The following is a 24,160-nucleotide window of genomic DNA, read 5'->3' on the forward strand; positions in this document are numbered from 1 at the left end:
TAAACTTTCTGTGATTCCTAAATGAGCCCTTTAAATTATATTTTGAATTATTGAATTAGGTGCTTCAAATATTTAGTAAATTACTAAGTATGCTGATAACAAAGTGTATGTTTTAAATCTAGTGTTCAAGAGCACAGAGTGTATGTTACTTAAAATTCTAAACTCCAGTAAATCCACCGCTACCCACATGGCTGTTAAATCCCTTTAGGGTTGGGACTCCACCACTGCCCTGGGCAGCCTGTGCCAAAGCTGGACAACCCTTTCCTTGAAGAAATTTCACCTAGTATCCAATTAAACCTCCCATGGTGCAACTTGAGGCCGTTCCCTCTTCTCCTGTCACTTATTTCCTGGGAGCAGAGCCCCGGCTCCCCCCTCCTGTCAGGGGGTTGCAGAGCCAGAAGGTCCCCCCTGAGCCTCCTTTGCTCCAGGCTGAGCCCCCCAGCTCCCTCAGCCCCTCCTGCTGCTCCAGCCCCTTCCCAGCTCCATTGCCCTTTCTTCTCTGGACACACTCCAGCACTTCAGTGTCTGTATTTGGTCTCAACATCCCAAACTCAGAATTAAGTACTAGTATTAGTTGCCTGTAAGTGACAGAGTGAGCAAGTTTGAGCTGGCTTCCTGCCAAGTCTCCAACCGCTCAGTGAAAACCCCTCCTCTACCTCCTTTGGGCAAAGAGAGGAAAGGAAAAAAAATTATAGAAACTGAGAGAAACTGAAACCAACTGAATTATACCAAAATATATGTGTATTTTTGCATATATACAGTTATATACAGTAAGGATATTATGTACAACTCCCAAGAAAGGGGAGAGGGGAAGGGAAAATGGGAAAAAGGGGCAAAAAGGGACAAAACCAAAACAAGTATGCGCAATGGAGAAACCCGGTAACTAACAAAATAAAGAACTATTAGAAATCTCACCACTTCCCTTGAGAAAAGCAGGACGGCTGGACGTGGCCCAACACTGTCCCCTCACGCGTGGCAGACAACAGCAGTCACTGCAGGCCTCAGCTCCAGATAAGCAAGGCCGAGACAGGGACCCACCATTCCCAAACCTCGCCAAAAGAGAAGAGAGCAAGGTCCCTCCTGCTGGCTTTATTTGTACCTCAGGTTATGTAAAGGAATAGCATGGAATAGTTCCTTGGTCACTTCCCTAGTTCCTTCCTGGTTACAAACTGGTCTCCAGGAAGGCCTAGGGTGAAAACTATCACACAGGAGAAGAACACAGAGATGCTGCTTGCCACTGTAGGGAGAAAATCTGTGCAGCCAATGCTCAATTGGAGTTGAAGCTGACAAAGCTGGAGGGGACAATAAAAAGGGATTTTTCAAATACATTAATGGCAGAAGGCAGTGTAGGAATAACATCAGCCTGTTAGAGGGTCAGGATGGTCACCTCACAAACAAGGACGGAGACAAGGCAGAGATGTTTAATGCTTTCTTTGCTGAAAAGTTTGTTCTGCGTTAACTCTAGCCTTTGTGGAATTGAGAGGCTGTAGTACATGCTCTCAACTTCTGTACTTTTTTTAAAGTGTAGTGGGGGATAACAGAGACTTAAGGTCCGTGCTGTGAGCTTCCCATGGTGAAAATAAAAGTTCAGCACTGTCTAAACAAGACCTCTGAATTAATTTGCTGGATAATGTAGTCTTATGCTGGACTTCTCAATAATTTAAGGAGCTGGTAAGATTTGCCTGAAGTTTGTAAGACCTCATGTATTGGAGCTCTATTTATCAGGAAATTTTGTATGTCTTTCTCCTCTGCGATTGTTCCTTTACTGTTAAATATTTTAGATTATCTTTTCTTAGGGGCTTGGTTTTGGTTTGTTATTTTTTGATGAAGAATATATATACCTATGTGTTCTCCAGAAAGTAAGATTTTAGCGGTAGTCCTTATTCTAGAGTCTCAGACCAACTCTCAAGTAAACAGTGTATTCCATACCGATGGGCTTGCCCTCACTGTTGGGAAAACATCTGCTGTTCCAAAGAAGAGCACTGAGCTCCATTTCAGGCTTCTCATCTAGGCCTCCCAGCCTGCAGGACTTTTCCATGGTCTGGGTTCTGCTGTTAAAACTTTACAGCAAGTTCAGCTTTTCTTCATAATGGTCCCTTTCCAGTCACTGTGGCTCAGACAGTTCTTTTGAGATAATAAAATCTCAAATAATGGGCTAACGAATTTTTAATGTGAGCTAATTTAACAGACAAACCCATGCAGCACAGGAAATGTGAAATAATACCAAAGATTGCATTTCTCAATCAATGTAGTAGGACTTAGTTCAGATTTTAGGAACGAATTCTCAAAAAAGAATAAATCAGAATATGATTGCACAGCATCTGTCTGTGGAGTGCACACATAGCCTGATCATTTCTTCTCTCCACATGGAACACACTGAAATGTGTTGTACTGCCCATGGTTGCTATTCCAGTTACTTCTTTTGTTACAGCATGTTTACAACTCCATCCCCCAAACTACATAGGAGGGCATCCAGACCTGTCCTCATTACCTGAATGCTTTAAAAATCTGTGGAAAGTGGAGTGTACTTGACTGAGCGTTACCCAGGTTCATGAGGGGCAGTGGCAGAGCACCTGCTTTGGGTTTCTCAGAGCTCGGGTTCCCTGTGCTGCCCGTGGGACTGAAAGGCTGCTGGACCTGAGGCAGAAAACAGTGGTTTGACAGAACCCCCTATTTCTTGGTCAGGAAGATCACTTCAAAACATCTTGTATTTCATGGCACAGCTCACACTTTGTTCATTCCTCCCCCACTGTCAGCTAGAATTTGAATGCTGTTGGCTTGTTTACATTGCCATTAATCTTGTCCTCTGAAAAAATAAAATAAAAAAGTACGACAGCTTAAACGTAAGCACCTATGCATAACTAAGAGTAGGTTCCTTCAGGGTTATACCAGACATCTTTTAATGCTAGTAAAAATTCTATGGAAACAATTGACTACAGTGGGTATGAGACTTCATAACAAAAAGTATGTATAAACTTGGTCATTTTTCAAATGTAAGAATAAATTTACTTTCTCAGTATTTTTATCTTTTTTTAAAAGAAATAACTTTCTTACTCTTGTAGGAAAAAATCAAGCGAATCCAGCAAATCAGAATGGAGAAAGAACTTCGAGCTCAGCAAATTTTAGAGGTAGAAATAATGGCTCAAATGTAATTTTTGTGTTGCCATTTTAAAGAATGTTTTATTACATGTGTAATGAGGCATATAACTAAATATAACAGCTCTAACAACCTGGATTTCCAAAGGCCAGTTCCAACACGTGTCTTAAAACATTTTTCTTAAAAAATCTACATTAACTGTGCCCCAAATCTTGGAAATGTTCACTTAGGCTCATGACTTTCTACATGAAGTCTTGTATGTGCTAAAATTAACAGCAGAGCTGTTCCATTATTAGAGAACAAGTTTACAGTAGCAGGATGTTCAAACAGTATAATGCTCTGCTCTGGATGTAGTGCAGTGGATTTAAAATACTGTGTCTGTATATATGCTAGAATGTACTGATACACGGAATGGGTTTGCTAGTGTACTAACAAAGATAGATTGCTAGTTTTCAAGTCTTCATTGATGGAAAAGTTAGTAGTAACTCTTTGCCATTTATATTGTTTCTGTGTGTACTTGCTTTCTTATAATAGCCAGGTGAAGCAATTTTGAGTAGGACTTGAAATTCTGGCTTAATTTTTAAGAAGTAAGTGAACTGAGAGTTGGTTCATCATGAAAGCTGCATTGAGGAAGAGATCTGTTGTAATGTACACAATAAGTGGTGATGTTTTGTAACTTTTAAAGGCACATAACTTTATTTCTAGTCATATTGTTCTCAACTTGTGATGGTGCTGTTGTGTGACCTGTTTTGCATGCACAGGCAAAAAAGAAAAAGAAGGAAGAAGCAGCAAATGCCAAATTATTGGAGGCCGAAAAACGAATAAAGGTTAGTTTGGAGGAGCTCCAGAAACAAGAACTGTGTTATTGTGCATAATGTATGTTGATGTATAAAAAGCAGTAAATTTGGAAGAATATTCATGGCTAAGGAAGCTGTATATAGAGACAGCACACAATAACATGTACCTGTGGTTATATAATTGCATGAAGCATGTGCAGAGGAGTTTTGTGTATGTGTGACATACACATGTGTGAATATATAGAGACAGTACTTCTTTGTGTGCCATTACCTTGAGTTTTGCTTACATGACGCCTGGTTTGCACAACAGAATGCCCGTTCAGTAACATTATTCACAGTATTCTTTAAGCAGACTGTATCAAAAAACGTTATTGTTTCCCAGCAAGCCTAGTCTCTTCTATGCTGTATGCATACAAGACTGCAGAACTCTTACAAATACTGGCAAATATGGTGCATATAGGTACTTGCATGGCTGCTTTGGGATTCTCGGTGCATTCTCACATGGACCTCCCAGCTCACCAGACTTCTTGTCATGTACATGTACTCAGCTCATGGGGGGCATGGAAGTTAGAATTCAACTCAGATGTGCTGTTTTTGTGTGGCAAAACCGTGCATATTGGTAAGTAAATTTTAATAGATATTTTCAATATGCTTTTTTAAGGAGAAGGAGATGAGAAGGCAGCAGGCTGTTCTTCTGAAGCACCAGGTTGGTATATGTTCAGTTGACCAGACAGACAGAATGCCAATTGTGAGCTACTACTTTAAGCTATATGGGGGTGGGGTGGAATCTTCAAAATAAGCCCTTTTTAAACTTCTGGGTTTGATTCCTGCACAGATTTTCTTTCGCCTTATGATTTGTTGCTTTGCTTTGGTATTGGGGTCTTTTGGGGGATTATAAAGTGGTTTTATGACTTTGTGATTTCTGTTTCATAATGTTGTGCCAACTCTTTCTACCAGGAGTTGGAGAGGCATAGACTAGATATGGTATGGGTATGTTTATTTTTGTACATCTAACACCGCATTGTGATTTGGTTGTGATATGGTTGTCATAGCAATGCATAAAATGTAGCACTGGCTGCTGTCATATTACATACTGCTGCATGGCTTTACAGCACAGTGCATTGCATACATCTGCTTGTCTTGTCTGTTCAGGAAAAAAAGGACATGTGTTGAACATGTGTATAAATCGAACATGGCAATAACTAAGTGAGGTTTTAAACCAGAGATCTATGTTACTGATGTCCTAGTAGAAATTTGACTACTATATAAAATCAGGGATTAATGCAAAATTAATAGATAGTCACTTGTATAATTTTTGCAAGCCTTATCCCATTCACTGGGAATGAATCCAGATATTTTAAATACAATTTGAATTAACCTGTTTTAGAATCCAGGATGATGTCTTCCCTAAGTTTGTAAGATACTGAGAAAACTAACTTTCAGCCAGTGGTAAATTCATGCTGTTACAAGTATACAGTGAAACATTAGAATGTAATCCTGACCTCACCCTATCAGATGGTAAAATTCCCGTAGCCTTTGCTGGGGCCAGGATTTACTCTACAGCTTTTAAGGCAAAACTCCCATACTTAATGCCCTAGAACAGTGCTCCTTAATGCATTTGAAATTACTGGGGGACAGGCATCAGTAAACCAAGTGTTGTTGTGTACGTATGTGCACCACCACTGGCTTGATTAAAACTGATCTAGAGCTGAGAATGTTAATTTGTTGCTTGGTTACAAAAATGTTAGTATTTGCAATGTTTGAGAAAGACCAGTATAAAATTTCTGCTGAATTGGCTATTGAAGAAGTAAATTGCAAGTTCCATCATAGCAGATGTAAGGTAACTGACCTGTTCCAGCCAACCATTATGCTTTTTGTTCTGCCAGCTTATGAAGGAGCATCACAACTGACCATAAGTAAACCTGTATGCTTCTTTTTTACACTGTCTCCATGTTCATTGCTTTACCTTTTTGCTTTTGTTCTTGTATTTGCTTTCTAAACCTGAACTAAAACATGCACAGACTTGGCCATTCTTGTCCTATATTTAGTATTTACTGTGACTTGTCTATTAATGCTAAATTTGTTATTCAGCTTTTTTACTGATTTGAAAATGTGGATTAGTTTCGTTCTAATATTACCTGCTTCAATAGGAACGCGAACGGAGAAGACAACATATGATGCTTATGAAAGCCATGGAAGCACGTAAAAAAGCAGAAGTGAGTATTAGCCTCGGAAAGCTTGAGGTTTTCGTGGTTTCATTCTCTAGTTATCTGTAGAAGAGCAGTGTCTTTGATGTACATATAGGTAGTTTCATTTGTATACATGGCAGCGGTAGGACAAGAAGTAATAGGCACAAATTGAAATACAGGAAATTCTGTTCAAACTTAAGAAAAACTGTTCTGCTTGGAGGGTGATGGTTGAACACTGGCACAGATTGCCCAGTTTTGAGAGTTCTGGATGTTTTTAAGAGGAAACATAAATAAAATACAAAAGGACATAATTGCTAACTTATTTTTTGGTTTTATGTATTTTTCTATATCCTGAGGCTTTTTTTTAATCACTGTATCCTGAGACTTTTATAAATAAAGTACAGATAACTAAGATATTGAAGTAAAATAACTGCCATTATAGCAACTAGTTGTCAAAGAAGTTTTAAAACTTTTCTCTTGGATGTATTCACAAACTTAAATAAAAGTGGCTGACCAAACCCAAGAAATATTGACTAATATTTCAGTGCAAGGAAATAGAGGAAAATGATATCCTGAGCACCCATCCCACTGTTGGAAATCAGGATGCCAGGCTACATGATTGTTTAGTCTGATCCAGTGCTGTAACTGTATTCTTGCTCTAATAGAAACAGAATAGTGGTTAAAGGTTGCATTTTTAATCATAACTGCAAATTACTGTGTTGCCACATAAATATCCATATGTACACCTCTTGTTTTCTTCAGACTTGGAGTGTTTCTAATTGGCAAAAACAAGTTGTAGGAAATGCCAGTTGGCTTTGAGACCTTGACATAGTTTAAGATAAAAGGCAATAAACAATTTAAAAAAGTAAGCCAGGGAGTATTTTCCATTTTAAAATAAACTTTTGGATTTTGTGTGCTGCTTTAGTGTACTGTGAATTTCTACACAGTTTCCCTTATGAACTCACCACAGATACGAGGCCTGTGTTGGCAATACAGAGGGTGCTTGCACAGCTGCAGAGCAGGAAGCAGTTGGGCAGATGAGGAGTTCTGTATGTCACTGCTTTTTTCTGCCAGTGTTAATTTACTGGTCCAAACATGTTCTTTGTGTCCAATGAGAAACTCGATCTTGCATAAAATCCACCAAAGACTGTAGTAGTGGAGGTCCTGATCTCTGTGCAGTCACAGTGGTTATCCACAGGAGTCACCAGTGCTCTAGTAATACTCGGTATAGAATCAACAAAACGAATCAGAAGTCGTGGGGCCTGCCAGAACTCCACAGCGGAGTCAGCGGTTCATAACGATCTGCAAATGCGGCCCAACCCTGACTTAGGATCGCCCACACTCTGATCTGTGCAAAACATGGTGGTGGTAAATGGGAGAGACCAGAGTGACCTCCTAAACTGACAGAATAGTGGAGAGTGGTTCCGAGTAATGGGAAGCAGCTTGGCTTGGTTCTGTAGCTCTTCCGTGCCCCCAGGTGGAAAGCACATACGGTGTCTTCACCGCTGGAGCAGATTCTTCAGTCGTGGCTCCCACGCACACCCGTGTGTTCGTGGGTACGTACCCGGTCCTGTGCTCCAAAGAGGAGCATCGACAGATGCAGATTCCATACATTCTGCGCTTGATATTGGTTGCACAGAGGTGTGTAGGGACTTGTGTTGTCGGGACAGTGGATTGGTGCTGGGCATGGGGTGCAGAACCCCTGGAGCCAGGGATAGGAAAGGCCATTGGAGCTCCAAGTTCAGAGTCAGTCTTGGCGGGTTAAGAGTGACAGAGGAGCGCAGTAATGTGTGGGACATCTCTGGAGAGGGTGTTGGGAGAGACAAGTAATAAAAGCTTGACTTTTCACTTGATGATCCCTGTGTTCTTGTTGTGTAAATGAGACATAAAGGGCCGTTCAGTTTTCAGATTGCGTGTGAAGTACATGGTAATTCAAGCCCAGAATCTACCTGTTTGAAAAGATCTGTTGTGTTTTATAAGCTATTCATATCCAGTTTGTGTGTTATGGGAATTTTTAAACCACGTGTTGTTCACTTGTCCCTTTACTTTAATGCAAGTTCCTTAATTGCTGTGGTAATTGCTGAGGTTACATAAGTAGTGCTTTTTAAGTTTGTAGATTGTTCCTTTGTAAGTTTAAGATGCAAGGTTTATTTTCTGCCCTTTTAATTCTGCTTAAGGAAAAAGAGCGGTTAAAGCAAGAGAAACGTGATGAAAAAAGATTAAATAAAGAACGTAAGCTGGAACAGCGAAGATTGGAATTAGAAATGGCAAAGGAGCTAAAGAAACCTAATGAAGATATGTGCTTAGCAGACCAGAAGGTAATCACAACAACATAAACTTATTTTCTTACCTTTTGTTTGTGTATTTTATCATTGTGACAATAACTTTTTTCTTGCAGCCACACCCAAAGCATTCAAGTTTTGATCCAACTGATTAGAGAACTATTTGAAATATATACAAATACAAGATATTAGAACACTTCAGTGGCACATGTTTAGTTAATGAAAAGCTTTTTGTTTAAAAGCAGCCTGCTTCCCAAAAAGCACTTGCATGATTGCTTCAAAAAAATTCTTTACTCTGAGTTATTTTTACATAAGGAATATGCATCATGTCTCAGTACACAGGCATTAGGTAGTCATCTAGACAACTCTTATAAGCTGTTGCTCAAAAAAAATTACTCTCCCAGTCTTCTGTGTTTTTAGTTCTTGTCCTTAAAGACTTGCAAAGCTCAGGTTCCAAGCCTGTCTGTGTCAGAGAAATCCCTTCTCTTTGCCCCTTAAATACTTTTACACCACATTTTACAGTAATTTGGCTCAGCATAAATCCTGGTAGCGTCTCCTGACCAAAAAGGAAGTACATCTTAATCTCTCGCCTCCTGGACTGTGAAAAGGTCAATGTGTTTCAGCATGGAATGGCTGGGGAGTGCAGGTTCCCTGTAGCCTTTATCTTCCAGCATTGGCATGCTGGAAGTCATAGGGAAGTATCAGCCCATTTCCTTAGCTGGTATCAAAAAAGGGTTCTTTTGAAATATACTGCTGAAGCTTGCACTGGGTTTTGTTGCTTTCCAGCCTTTCCCAGAGCTGCCTCGCATCCCCGGCCTCGTCCTCGATGGAAGCACGTTCTCAGATTGTCTCATGGTGGTGCAGTTCCTGCGAAACTTTGGGAAAGTTCTTGGCTTTGATGTGAGTGTGGATGTCCCCTCCCTGAGTGTCCTTCAGGAGGGTTTGCTCAACATAGGGGACAGCATGGGAGAAGTACAGGACTTGGTTGTGAAGCTTGTCTCTGCAGCTGTGTGTGACCCAGGACTTGGTACAGGATACAAGGTAAAAAAAAAAAAAAAGGAAAAAAAATCCATAGGAAACACCCTGTATATATGAATGTATTCTTCCTAGTGCCTCTGTGACACCTCTCTGATTTGGATTTCCATTCACTTTCCTATTTCTTTTCTTTGGTGTCACTGTTCTAATGTTACTCCAAGACTTTCTGTGCCCTGTCAGCCTTCCGATTTTCCAGAACTCATATATTTCTGGGCATTTTCTCTACACAGACACATCCCATTTTTATTTGGACCTTTTGTAGGGCACTGTCACATCTGAGGCTACGTGTATTAACTCCTTTCCCCCCACCCCTTTTCGTTCTTACCCTCATGTTCTATTCTCAGTGAATCTTGCTGTTTCTTTCTCTAAAGTCTGCTGTGTAGGTGACTTCCTCAAAACTCCAATTCATTCATGATTTTCTTTTCTTACTGGCCTTCTTTTTCAAACCAGTACAGCTCTCTTCCACTCCAGAAGTCTACACAGCATCATTGTACAAAACAGTATTCATCAGTTTCTAATTGGACATTGTCTTTTTTAATTTCATCCATTTAATTATTATTAATATTATCTCTGTTCTTAAAAACTTAGGGGTGAAGACATAATAATTTTTTTACTGTATTTAAGATTTACATTTGAATAGTTTTCAAGAATAATCATGTTTAAAAGTCCTTATGTAAAAATGCAAATGAACCCACCCCCCTCTTCTAAAAACAATAATACGACCTGCAAAGGGAAATAATATTTTAAAATATAATTGTTTGAAATGTCTTTATTCTTTTTAGGCCAAAACTATTCTTGGGGAACACTTACTGAGTGTTGGTATCAATCGAGACAATGTATCTGAGATTCTGCAGATATTCATGGAGGCTCACTGTGGGCAAACGGAGCTGACAGAGAGCTTGAAGACAAAAGCTTTCCAGGCACACACGCCAGCTCAGAAAGCATCAGTACTTGCTTTTCTGGTCAATGAGTTAGCGTGCAGCAAAAGTGTAGTAAGGTAAGATTTTTCCTAAATAGATGTGTAAAAATAAAATTATAAAAATGTTGTAGTTCAGAAATACTGTGAATACACTGTTCTGTTACAGGAGGGCTATTGACATTCTTATAATGAAAGCTGAAATTGGTCGAGTTACTGCTTCTTACCTTTATTTACTTCTGATATGACAGAAGAATGCAACTTTGTTTGAAATAGAACTCCATGTTTGGTCCATAATTTTGTTTCCAAAACTTGCTCCAAAATTTCTCCAGCAATTTTTGGAGTAAAAGATGAGGTTGATTACAAAGCAGTGTACTAGGTAGTCTAATGAATAATTTAGAAGAGTTGTTCAAATCTTCTGCAGTATTCTTTTTTCCTTTTGTTTTTCAAGACATGTCTTGTCTAAATGCTTTAACTGGGGTCATAAGGTGAGGTGGCAAACTTGACGTAGTAATCCAAGAAAGGTGTACACTGCATTTCATAATTTTAAACCCCCCTATGTTCAACAACTTGTCAAAACCCACCAACGTGCAATAACAGTTACAAAATGCCAGTCTGTGGGATGCCTGTTCTCCCACAGACTGACTTACTGTGGTAAAGTCTTTTATCACCTCACTGAGTGCTGCTTTGTTTCCTGGTGAATTCTGTGGGTTTGGTATATGGTGCTGCCAAAGTGAATCAGGGCTGTGTAAGGCAAGAATGGAAGAGATACTTCAGGTTTACCAAAGTTGAAAACTAGCAGGAGTGGGCAGTGCAAGTGCTGTGCATGAGCTGTGCAAGAGAGTTCATGTGTATCATTCAAATTCATCGTAGTAAGAAACTTCCTCTTGTTGCAGATGACTGTTAAGTCCTGTTTGTAGAAACGATCCTTCAGAACTTGAGTTTCTGTATTTTGATTATAGAAACAACTATAATCTGCTGAGTTGCTGAGGCTGGGATGTGTTGGGAGCGGGCTTGCAGACAGTGGCTGGACTGAAGCCTATGTTTTGGTTCCTCAGTTTCTGCAGTGAAAAGCGAATGCTGGTTTGTAGATCCCAGGGGTCCTGGGCAGAATACCTTGGATGTACCAATGGTAACTGTTTTTTCAGCACAGGGATAGCTGCTTTGTGGCAAAGACATCTGGAGGCTTGGCGTGAATTAGAGCTGTGGAAGGAAATGTCAGCTGTTTTGAATGACATGCTTCTTCCGGAAAGGAAGCTGAGGTGATACTGTAGCTAAAGACTGACATAGGTACAGCTGCATCAGTGTTCCTGGTATTGACATTTGCTAGCTTTAAAATGGTTTCTTTTGAATTTTAACCAAGACAGTTTTTTCTCCAAGACAGTTTTTCGAGGCAAAGTGTCTATACATAAATGAATGTTAGAAAAAAATGTGTACATTCGCAGTTAATGGATTATTTTGTCTTTGACAGTGAAATTGATAAAAACATTGATTATATGTCAAACTTAAGGAGAGATAAATGGATGGTTGAAGGCAAACTTCGAAAGTAAGTTTTGTTTCCTTAAATATTACAATATATTGCTTTTTTGCCTTTGTTCAGATATGGTGCTATATGGGGAATTGCTTCTGAGAACATAATTAGCTGATGCAGTTACAGGTTTACCAAGAAATTAGTAACTAAACTACTTAATTAAGATGGATGTGGATTTAGAATGGTGCAGCACCAGTCTTTTACAGTCTGTTGAAGATGCATGAGATTCAGAGGGTTAGTGTCCCTCAGAACTGGAGCAAAGTCAAGTCCATTTTGAATTTTTTGGAACAAAGTAAAAAGTTTTTAATTGGAATATTAAAGGAACTGTAAAATTACTATTGACATTTTCAAAGTTTATTTGGACCTACCATAATTCCCACTGTTCATTCTGAAAAGCGTTATAAGATGACATGATTTTCCTACAACAGTTGCCAATTAAGTTTTGCTAATTTATGTTTTCTTAGTGTTTCCCATCTGTCAGTGTTGCGTTGCTCCCTATAGCTAGGGATCAGATGTAGTATGCAAACTTTGAGATATTTTATATATTTTTATTGAAGGTAAAATTGGAACTTTTGAAGGGTTGTCAGTTCATATTCACTGTTCTCCCATCCTACAAGACAAAATTCCATACAGCAAGCACACGGCTCCAACTCCCAGGAAGCTGGACGGCATAAAGTTAATGAATCACAGGGGGTAAAAATGCATAGCCAGACTCTACTTTTTTTTTTCTTTGTCATCTTTACCTCTTGCTAGGAACAGTAAATCCTTTCTTAGTCCTTGCTTTAGGTACTTTTGTTTCTAATCTTATGTCTCCCTTTTTTCCCTTTAATGTATCTCAGAAGGAAGAAGGAAAGAAGTAAAGAAGAAGGACAAGAGGGAGGTAGAGGAAAAAATTAGACCAACAAAAAGAAATTCTCTACTGATAGTGCAGATCCCAGTCTGCACAGGGTTAATGTATTTTATCTTTTAGGATAATCCAAATACCTTTTTCCTTTCTTCATCTGTGTCCCCTCTATGGGATATAGTTTAAAAACTGGTTTTGAAGTTCTGATGTAGCCAACTTACCATTAGTGGAATGGGACCCTTCCCTGCTCTTATCTTCTTACAGCCTGCTTAGTCTTTCTCTCCCTCCATCAAACTGTAAGTACTTGTAGATGTAGGATTTTCTCTTTTCCTTACAATCTCTCATTTCTTCCCTTTCAAATAGTGGGCATAATACCCTGAAGTCCCAAGCCCCTCTTCCTTGCTACAATCATTTCTCCATTTCTTATTTTCTCCCCTCCTGTGTGGATTTCAGATTCCAGTAGCGCTGACCCTATTTTTGAGCGTAAGTATCGCAGGAGAGCTTGGAAATGTTGCTCTTCTGCTTTGAATTCACTGGGCTTGATTCATCTCTCTCGTCCTTGGTTCAAAATTTTTGGATTTTCCACTGTTTTTCTGATGAACTCTAAGAAGCTTTTTAGAAGAACCACCTTTGATCAATTTAAACAATGTTCTCTTCTTTATTATGTCAGTTGGTGTTTTTCGTAAACTCTTCCAACTGTTCTGGGGCTTCTCTGAAAAGAAATGTGTACATTTCAGTCTTCTTTTTGGTCTTTTTTTTCTGCTTCCAAACTTCATTCTTACACGGTACCTTCCCCATCCATTTTAAGCATCCCAGTCCCAAACAGTTTTGCATGGGAATACCTGGTTTCTTGACCACTCGCAGTGTGATCAGCATATGTGGACTCTTTTCACCTGCCCACAGACCTTTAGGAGCTCCTCAGTACATCCCATTGTGTGGGAAGTGTGGAGTGGATGGATAATGGATGCTGAGGAATGGGTTTATTTGATCTCAACCTGGCTTGCCAGTGTTTGCTGTGGTGAAGACTGGCTGGAGGTGTATCCAAGTGGGATGAGAAGAGATTCTGCCTGTATCAGATATTTTCACTGAGTGATTTTTTTGTGCCTGTGTTTTCACTTGTAATCAGATAAACTTCTCAGCTGGGAAGGGGGGCAGAAATAAAATATAAAAGCCTGTGCCTTGAAAGATACAAAAAAGCAACATTAAAATCCCAAGCTGGAAAAAGGAATTATATTTTATTTTAAGGGATACTCCTTTTCCCCCCTTGCTGCAGTCCCTCCTCTTCCCCTTCCCCCTAGGATCTTGATAAGTATGGTTGGAAATTGAATTCTGAGCTGCCTGGACAGTTTCTGCTTAGCTGATGGTCAATGACAGATTGCATCTAATTCCTTCTCTGTTACATTTAGATGTGAATCTTGATACTAATCACCATTTTTGTAAAGGCACCCGTCTCATACAATCAGTTCATCTTTCTTTGTGCTTTCTGTATGACAGCTGTGGTCAAAAGGCTGTCTCACCTGAGATGGTTTGGTGATTTTTTTAACTAGATAATCAGTCTCAGTATCTCCTTTTCCATTACATGTCTTCTCTTTGGCATCTCTTTTGTAACTTGATCAATATAAAATGGAAAAAAATTGAAATATAGCCACTTGAAGAATCACATGATATCTGGTTGTTTTTACGGGACTTGAAGTACTGCAAAACAAATTTTTCACTGCAACAGTGTTCTTTTTAACACACCAGTATTATGGCATGCTCTGTGTAAGTTAAGTTCTGTTGAATGAAGCCATCTCAACTGTAAATGATGATCATATATGAAAAGCAGTCACAAAGGGGAGAAATTACAACCTGAGTTTTCGTAGGAGGTGCTAATGCTGATTTGTGAAACTTTCATTTTTTGAGACCCGAGGTGAAGCATGTTATAAGTATGATGTTAAAAATTTCTTTGCCTTGGTACTACCTGATACTGATGTGCAAAAACTAGGAGGAAGGCATGAAAATTAAGTCAGAAGATGAATTTTCCTTATATGATCTAGTAAACATTATAGATGAGATTAGAGCAGGCTTAAGTCACACATCTGGTTCTTTGATGTGCCATCCACTCTTTTTATGGTCCAGTAGACTTTATGATTCTCTCAGCAGCTGCAGGTGTGGTTTTGGTCCATACCTGTAAATGAGAAAGCCAGGACAGTTTTGTGAGTGAAGGTTTTCTTCTCTCAGTGAGCCATATGTCTAGGTAGCAGCAGGAAAATTAGGCTGCTTCTTGAAATACCTGAACATTTTTAAAGTCATGTCATTGGTTTCTGCCTCTGTGCTACTCTGGATACAGACTGCTGCCTTCATACACTTGTGGTGCTGTCAAAAGGGAGCATCTTTGGTTCGTTTCCATCCTTGATAATTTGCAGTGTTGTGCAGAGCTTCCCTTAGTGCTTGACAGCATTACATCTCCATTTTTGCTGTCAGCAAAAGTAGCCTTTTTTTGCTTCTTCTCATTTCTTTTAGGTATATGAAAAAGGTGTTTGCTGGTCATTGAACTTCCACTTGCCAGCTTTATTACTGAATTGTCTTCAAGATTATCTTAGTCTAAATTGTCTCTGAAATCATGCAGTCACGCAGCAGTCAATCCACTCATTGACTAGTGACTGTGATAGTTAATTCCTGTGTATAGGCAGGAATTTCTAGTACACGTGAAGAGGATTTCATGGCTTGAAGTTATCCTTATTAAAGGGAAATTTTTTTTCAAAAATATGTAATTCAGAGCGTGGGTAGTATCGATACTCAATGGCACTAAGGCTTTTTGCACAAAACCTGAAAATGTTACTTGCTTCCAAGTTCACTGAGAGGCTTGTGAAATTTTTTTTATCAAAAAGTATTTTGAATTGCTGAAATAGGTAAACATCCATTTGTTTTGGAAAAATAAAAGCGTAAAACTTTCTAAATTCTCCAGTGGATTAACCACTGCATAAAACCCAAACCCAAATCAACAACAAAACCACACCAAAAAACCAAAGCCCAGCAGTTTTCACTTCCCCTTGATGATTTCTTGCCTAACAGTCTTTTTTCTAAAAAGCGCTGCTCCCAGTCGAACGGCGGCACCTTCGTCCCAGGCTGTGCTGTTGGGTCCTGGCTCTGTCCAGCAGCATTTTCCAGGGCTGAGCCCTTTGTCAGAGTGTCCCGGAGCCAGTGCTTGGACTGCACTCATCGGACCTGTAGCCACTTGCTGTATGGAATATTGTTCTGTAGGATGGGAAGAGAGAGGAGTACGACAAGGAAAAATTACGTCCTGGTAATTGTGTTTGTCGTTACCATCCTACTTTTCCCATCCTACCTTCTTCCAGTCATCTCTTACAAAATCTTTGTCTTTCCTACATGTTTATGAATCTCTTCTAAATCAGTTGCATTTTTGGTCTGCATTATAAGTGACTGGTTTGGCCTGGCTATTTATACCTCCTGTGGTTCAGCATGTTTGCCTGCTAGCTCCCTGAGAGGTGGAACTGTAATTTTTGCTGTGTGGAATCTTGTCTTATAGGGGTTTTGTAGAAGAAGAAGGTCTACTACAACCATAATTCTGGTATGTAAGTTTCCCTTTTCTTTCATAAAAGGAAAAATGACAGTTTGAGTAATCTGCTGATAGTTGAGGGAGCTAAGATTTCCAGGGGAAAAAAAGTATATATCCTAGAATAAAAACATCAGCCAAAGGACTAAAATAATATTAAAAATTTAATAAAATTGTGGGGGGAGGAAATAAAAAGAAAAAAAGATAAACTAACCTTGCTGTTTCCATGCAAATATAAATAATTTCACACTTCCAACTGAGGATTTTTGCCTTTCCCTCCTTCCTCAGACACAGGTATTTTATCACCATATCCTTAGATGCAGTAAATAAAAGATAAGTTGAAATTGTTCTTTCTTCTATTCGTCTTTTCTGACTTCTCAAAATCCCTCCCATGTTTCATTTCTTCTAAAGAGTTATGCAGTAAAATTCACCTGGGAGAAACAAAGTCCGTTCAGAACAGAATTAAGAGTCTTAAGGAGTTTTATAACCTCAATTTTTCTTGTTGACTAATGACAATAAATACTGAGAAAATATAATCTTATATTAGAACAGAAGCTCTAATTTAAGTCTAAACTGTCTGATTTTCTCTCAGTCGCATAGGAAGAGAGGAATGTTTATGCTGCAGACACAGTCCACAGTTTCCCCCCTTGTGTGTTCCCAGGCTCAGGATCATCCACGCCAAGAAGACGGGGAAGCGCGAGGCCGCGGGGGGCGGCGAGGGGGGCGAGGAGCCGCATTCCCTGGAGCCCCCCCCAGCCCGGCCGCAAGCGCCGCCGGAAGGGCGACAGCGACGATGACGACGACGACGAGGAGGACAGCGAGGACCAGGCAGATGAGGAGGATGAGGATGAAGAGGACAAAGATGAGAAAAAAGGAAAGAAGGCAGATGTTTGTGAGGATGAGGTGAGGGATTTCAAGTGAAACCAAATTTACTAATAAGTTAAAACTTGTTTTCCTTCTGTTTCTCTGTAATATGGCACTGCTTCCCCAAAATAAAAAGGAGGGAAGAATAACTTACCTCTAACGTTTTAAAATTTTTATTAGTTTCAATTATTTTGTTAACTAATAAATAGAAGTGTCAAGTTACATTTAACATTCTCTATTATAAAGCCTGACTGTGACCTTGCTGTGTATTTTTTTCGCAAATCCAGGGTAGTCATTGCTTGACTGTGTTTGATCACAGGATGATAAATTTGGCTGGTCAGTATCAGATGCAATACAGGAAGGATCACTGAAATGTTTTTAGCTTGTTGAGCTGATTTTTAATAGAAGTGCCCAGGCTTCCCCTGTATGGAACCTGATACAAGACACAAGCAGTACCAAATACGGTATTTTAGTGCACAGGGTGTTGCACCGTTTGCCTGAAAATGATCCGTTTGTGCAAGGTTCAAAGAAAATTTTTAAGACTGCTTGAACAATGCTTGAATCCAACATATTAACTCAGATCTTTGCAAATGCCCTTTATTAGAAACCCAACTAATTTCTAGGGTAAGAACAGCCCTTTGTGCTGTTGTTCTCGATTTATTTCAAGTACTGGAATGTGTGTGAATTTAAGAGAATACCTTAGAGGAGTAGCACAAAGTTCTTACAAGTAATTCAGAATTAAAAATAAGTCATATTTAGATTTCTGATCTCAAATCCCTCCCTTAATCCTTTTCCTTCTTGTACAGTCTCCTGTTTTGGTGTCCTGGACATTTCATAGGCAAAATTCCTGTAACTCTGTAGAGAAATTAATCTTCTGATCTAGCAGAAGTTTCATTGCATTTGTGCTCTCTGTGGTATTTCAGGAGGCTTCATTCTGGTATACTTTTACATAACCAAGAAATACAAGGCCTGTATCTTAGGGTGTGGATGATTTTGGTTGTATTCTTTTGGAAACTTACTATTATCAAGAAAGACTTTCTTGAACTAAATTGAAACTCTCTTTATGGAAAAGACTCCCATTTTTAAACTGTCGAGAAGAAGGCAACTATAGACTTAATCATGGGTGCATTCCTCTTCAAAAATCAGCAGGGTTGGTGCTGTAACTTTTATAGCAGTTGTAATTTAAAGTGGCTCTACAGTTTCATGTAGACATTGAAATAAAATGCAAGTGTGGACTTACCAAACACTTCTAAATAAGACTTTAAGAGATCCATTATTTTATGCATGAAAACCTCTTAAAATTAATTTGAATATCAAAAAAGCTTCATAGAAACTAAGATTAAATTCTACAGTGTTGAGTGTTCATCACAAACTGAATTATTTCTTCCAGTAAAAGAATGTTTTCAACAAATATTTGGCCATGAGCCTTCTCCTTCCTACGCATCTAGGATGTTTGGAAAAGATTAGAGGTGTTTCCTTTTTTCAGTTATGTTGTTCCTAGTCCAATACATTGAACAAGCACTCAATTTGAACTTTATTTTTTCCTTAGTATTTGCCTCTCTTTTCTGTTACATCTTTTTACTGTAATAATGGTAAGACATAGTAGTATGCTTGTATTATGAAATAAATTTGGTGTGACAGTATATTTGGTGATTATAGGATGATGGGGACCAGACAGCAAGTGTTGAAGAACTAGAGAAGCAGATTGAAAAACTGACAAAGGTGAGAGATCATTTGTTTTTGTTATACTACAAATTTGATCACTGGATGTCATGAGTTAAAATGTTTACCATCATTTTCAATGCTCCAAATTAATACAAAAGGAAATAAGGATCAGCTTTTGTTTTGTGAAAATATGAATGATGCTACTGTTCAGACACCAGAATTGCAAGTTTAGTCTGGTGGCAGGAAGTGGATGTCACTCAAAAGACAGTTAATAATAATAGTTGTTAATATATTTGCATTTCTGAGAATAAAAAGTAACGTTATTTTTATCCAGACTTAATTGATTTACTTCCGTCTGTTGATCCTTGCAATGACAAATTTTGTGTACGTGAAGCAGTGCTTCTGTTGTACAATGGATTTTGGTTCTCATGCCTTCCTTTCCATGGCTGATTTCTGGAGCTTCAAGCCCGAGACAGAGATGTCTGGGCTTGACATTTTGAAAGAAGCAGCAATGGACTAGGAAGAGAAGTGTAAATGAGAACAGTACAATGCTGTGGATTGGGGTACTCATGGCACACGTTTTTATTCTTTGTATTAGAAAATTTGTCATTTAAGATTTTGTGTTTTGATTTCTCTCATGTTCCAAATCACAATAAATTAGCTGTCCAGAATTCCACCTGACTTCCAGCAGTGCCAATTTAGTAGAGCAAGAATTGAATAAACAAACTGAAGTTCTTGTTGGCCCCCCTCAGAGAACTGTGTTATGTTTGAAGAATTTATTTCTGTGCCTTGTTGTTCTCATTCTTTCACAAACAGTTAAAATATCCCATTGGTTTCCCATCAGGAGCTGCACTATCAGGTATCTTCAGGGCTCTGTTCACCATTTGCTGATGCTGTATATTTGATAGCATTTTAGCTGTTCTTGTGCATAGAAACCTTTGATCCATTGCTTTTTGAGAGTCAGAGAGAAAAAGACAGGATCTACCATCACAGTGTGTTTCTAGGCTGAACGAGGAAGTGATTGAATTGATTTTTTAAAGGGAACTCTGTAAATAAAGTCATAAAGGCAGCAGTTGTGAGTAGAGTATCAGGTAACAGAGAGACACCCCCCTCCTCCGAATCTCTGAGAGAACCTCCTCGTGTGACTTGAGCTTCTGTTCAGTCTGGTAGCTAGGAGATGTTGTCTGTTACAATGAGGTTCCCCACCCCCACTGAATTATAATGCTTTGTTTTTCTTAAAACAGCAACAAAGCCAGTACAGAAAGAAGTTATTTGAAGCTTCGCACTGTTTGCGTTCGATGATGTTTGGTCAGGACCGTTACAGGCGCCGGTACTGGATTCTGCCCCAGTGTGGGGGAATTTTTGTGGAAGGCATGGAAAGTGGTGAAGGTAAGAGCCATAAAGGAGTGATGGCACACAAAGGTACACCAGACCAAGACCTGCTGCCCGTCTCAGAGGCGCTGGTTTTGTCTTCACCCTCAACCAGATGCTCAACAGGCTGCTGTCAATAGACCTCTCCACTCATGTGGGTGTCTCTGATGTCTCTTTCTGGTGATGAAAGATCAGTTAATGCCTTTCAAAATGAGGATTGTTATTTTGGAAGTTTTCAGTTTTTGTACTTCTACATATTTTGCTTTTTCATATTTACCTGCTTGCGGTGTTTTTTGACTCTTTCTGAACTATTTCATGTTCCCCTATGGCAGTGAACTCTATGTTTGAAAACTAGGATGACTGTAGAATGCAGAAAATTGTTTTCATTTTCAGTTGTTAGATTTTCTGCAAGTACACAGATGCTTTTGTGCTTGAAGATATAATAGGTATCTGCAAAAATGGGAAAATCATTTTCTCGCAGTGAAATGTGGATGTGCTGGTCACAAACCAGAAGCAGGACCTTTGTTTATTTGCGACTGCAGTATCTGATGAACATAAATTAATAAATTGGAATGATGGATTTTTGCTGACAGTTTTCCATCACATTTTGGACTTTTTAAGACTTTGTCTGAGTTGGCAGTCAGTATAAGAGTAGAAGAGAAATGGTTAAGAAAGACTAGGAGTGCAAAGAAAAATGTTTTTCTTTTCATGAAAGGTAGATCTTCAGATCTTTTGTACCTCCTATGTTTGAAGAAACCTGGTTTTGCAGTCAGCTTCTGCTTGTCGTACTTTAAGTTGCTTGGATGTTACACTGTCTGCTTAGCTGTATGGAGAGTTCCAGTCATCATGTTGAAAGGCTCTCGAAAGAGTATAAGCTTTCCAGAATGTTGACATTATTTCACAGTCAGAATTGTTAATGATTTTTATTGAAAGAGGTAAAATATTTAATACTGTATTTCAGTATTTGGGGAATATTTGATTTCACAACAGGAATGTTGGTTCTCCACTTCATAGTTGGCTGTGAGTTTAATGAATTATCTTTCTTGCAAAAATAAGCTTACGGTTGCAGACACTATACCCTCTTGATAATAGAGGAGCTTTTTGATAAAGCACACAGAGTCTTGCAGGAAGAAAGCTGGCAAAAAATTGTTCCTTTGAAAGACTTGGCCCTGGTAAACTGCTTCAGATGGGTGAATCCTGTAGTACGTTAGCTACATTGGGGTTATTTCTCCTCCAGGTGTTTAGCAGGGTTTAAATCTGTATGCCTGGAAACTTGTTTCCCTCTGTGAAGGGAGAAGTGATTTCATTAACAACAGCAACAACGACGAAGACATTGGGGTCTAGCATGTGTTGAGCCAAAAGTGAAGTAATTTATTTAACTGTGATGACTGAAATTATTTAATTAGTTATCTATTATATTTAATCTGTTTCTTGTACAATTTTAGGTCTAGAAGAAATTGCTAAAGAAAAAGAGAAGTTAAAAAAGGAAGAAAGTATGCATATCAAAGAAGAATTTGAAACAGAAGAAAAATTACATTGTTTAGCTGCAAGTCACTGTGAGCAAAAGGAAGATCTGAAAGAAAAGGACAGCACTAATTTGTTTTTACAAAAACCTGGGTCATTTTCAAAATTAAGCAAACTGTTAGAAGTAGCAAAAATGCCACCTGAATCTGACATTATGTCCCCAAAACCTAATGGCAGTGCAGCAAATGGCTGCACATTATCTTACCCGAGCAACTCCAAACCCTCTCTCTGCAGTCTGCAGCCCAGTGTGTCACAGAGCTCCATGGAGAAGTCTGACTCTACTAATCTTTTCAGTCCTAGTGCAAGTGGGACAGGGAAGTTTTACAGTTCTGCACTGATTCCCAACGATCAGTTGCTGAAGACTCTGACTGAGAAGAGCAGGCAGTGGTTCAGCCTGCTACCGCGGGTGCCCTGCGACGACACCTCGGTGACCCAGGTGGACACGGCAGCCCCTGCAGCCCCCCTGACCCCTCAGTCACAGCCACCATCCAAGTCCCCGTCACCTGTGCCATCGCCTCTCCTGGGCTCCACCTCTGCACAGAGTCCCATGGGATTAAGTCCTTTTGCACTGTCACCGCTGCAGGTAAACAAACTCACCTTGGAACAGTTTGAATTTGCAGTGCTTATTTGGGCAGGATTTCTATTTAGACAGATAATTTCACAGACCTGCAATCATTATATCTTCATTTCTTTATTTTTTCTTCTGTTTCTGAATGTCGGTAACTAACTACAGAAGTTGTATAATACTAGATTAAGATGTGTAAAATTAGGCTAGTCAATGTATGACATTTTGTACATGCATTTCGGTGATTTGATTTGTCTTTTAGGTTGTTGGCCACTGATATTAAATGGAAAGCAAGTAAATAAAAATTAGTTTTTAGAAGTGTGACACACCACACCCTACCTTTAAAAGCTGTTATTTTGTTAGCATTAACAGGGCCCTAATAGAAAGCATTTACATGCCAGTGTTACGTTAGTTTTTCTGAAACCCATCGAAGTACTGAGTAAAGACCTCCTTTATATTTTGATTATTGTTTGACAAATAGCATCATAATTCAAGTTTCTTGGCGATAATAATGGTATTTGTACTCTGTAGCAGATGAAGACTGGACTACCTATAATGGGACTTCAGTTTTGTGGATGGCCTACAGGCGTTCTTACTTCAAATGTCCCATTTCCATCTCCTTTACCTGCTCTTGGATCAGGGTTGGGATTATCAGAAGTGAATGGTAACTCGTTCTTGGCATCTAGTGTTCCTGCAAGTAAAAGTGAATCACCAGCAGTACAAGCTGAAAAAATTGCTTCTGCCCCTTCTACAGCAGCTGAAGTAGCCAAGCCAGTAGATTATCCTAACCCGAAGCCTATACCTGAAGGTCAGTCTAATACAAAAATAAGATGGAACTATGTGAAGGATAATTTCTACAATGCCACTGTGATGTTAAAATTTATTTTCTTTTTAATAATTTTCCTATTGATTTTCTAATCTGATTGTGTGTGATCACATAAAAAAATGCCTGCAAAGTGTTTGTATGCTTATCTTGATTTAGAAATGCAGTATGGGTGGTGGAGGATTACTGATCCAGAGGACCTAAAATCTTTGCTTAAAGTGCTGCATCTCAGGGGAATAAGAGAAAAGGCCTTACAAAAGCAAATACAGAAACACATGGATTATATCACTCTGGCCTGCATCAAAAACAAGGATGGTATGTAGCTGATATTTATATTACACATGGTATTGGGGCATCAGACAACTGCTTAGAGCTCTTTGAGATGTGTTTAGAACAGAGTGGCTGGAGAAAGAAGGTAAAGGTCTCCTTGTCTGTAGTTGCATTTTCACCAGCCTTGGATTGTAGAAATGCCATTGCATATAAATTGCTCTAGTGAGCTCTTTCCATCTCAGTAACACTCTAGCTCAGCCTTGCCTTTCCTCCCCTTCTGGCCTTTAAATTGCAAGTTTGAAAGCATACAGAATTTACTGTCCATACTAGGTATTTTAAGAATAGTACATTTCTACAACAGTTCTTCAGCATTTGACTTGAGTGACGCGTAAATCAGCTTAGATTTACCAGAGAAGTTATAATGCTAATTAAAATAATAAAAATGTGATTCTCAAATACAGTTGCAATTATTGATACCAATGAAAATGAAGATAACCAGGTAACTCGGGATGTTGTGGAAAACTGGTCAGTAGAAGAACAAGCAATGGAGATGGATCTTGCTATTCTTCAGCAGGTGGAAGACCTAGAGAGGAGAGTTGCATCAGCTAGTTTACAAGTTAAGGTAAAACCAACTTTTAGTAAAATGTCTCTTTAAAATAAGCGGTAAGAATTTAAAGCAGGTAACAGTCCTTTTGCTGGTGGTAAGTGCCTTCTTACTCCATCCTAATTGCCTGCAAATAAAACAAATACGCTGCAGCAGTATCATGGAAATTTGTGTTTGAAACATTTTATTGCCGTTCAGTCTTCAAATGAAGGTGCTCAGAATGGCAT

At 39.0% G+C, this 24,160-nt stretch overlaps 1 protein-coding gene across 1 annotated transcript in view; it reads left to right on the top strand.

Annotated features, from left to right (window-relative positions):
* BAZ2B (bromodomain adjacent to zinc finger domain 2B) overlaps positions 1-24,160 on the top strand; it is a 55,310-nt gene that overhangs the window by 23,423 nt on the left and 7,727 nt on the right. The window contains 17 exon segments of the mRNA XM_027656230.1: positions 3,063-3,128; positions 3,859-3,924; positions 4,556-4,600; positions 4,852-4,878; positions 6,045-6,110; positions 8,261-8,401; positions 9,152-9,406; positions 10,183-10,397; positions 11,788-11,862; positions 16,909-16,984; positions 16,986-17,150; positions 18,771-18,833; positions 20,021-20,165; positions 21,593-22,254; positions 22,771-23,044; positions 23,219-23,374; positions 23,791-23,951. Coding sequence (XP_027512031.1) covers positions 3,063-3,128; positions 3,859-3,924; positions 4,556-4,600; positions 4,852-4,878; positions 6,045-6,110; positions 8,261-8,401; positions 9,152-9,406; positions 10,183-10,397; positions 11,788-11,862; positions 16,909-16,984; positions 16,986-17,150; positions 18,771-18,833; positions 20,021-20,165; positions 21,593-22,254; positions 22,771-23,044; positions 23,219-23,374; positions 23,791-23,951 — 2,658 coding nt within the window.

The sequence above is a fragment of the Corapipo altera genome, unplaced genomic scaffold, assembly GCF_003945725.1.
Source record: "Corapipo altera isolate COAL_440 unplaced genomic scaffold, ASM394572v1 68, whole genome shotgun sequence".
Lineage (NCBI taxonomy): Eukaryota > Metazoa > Chordata > Aves > Passeriformes > Pipridae > Corapipo > Corapipo altera.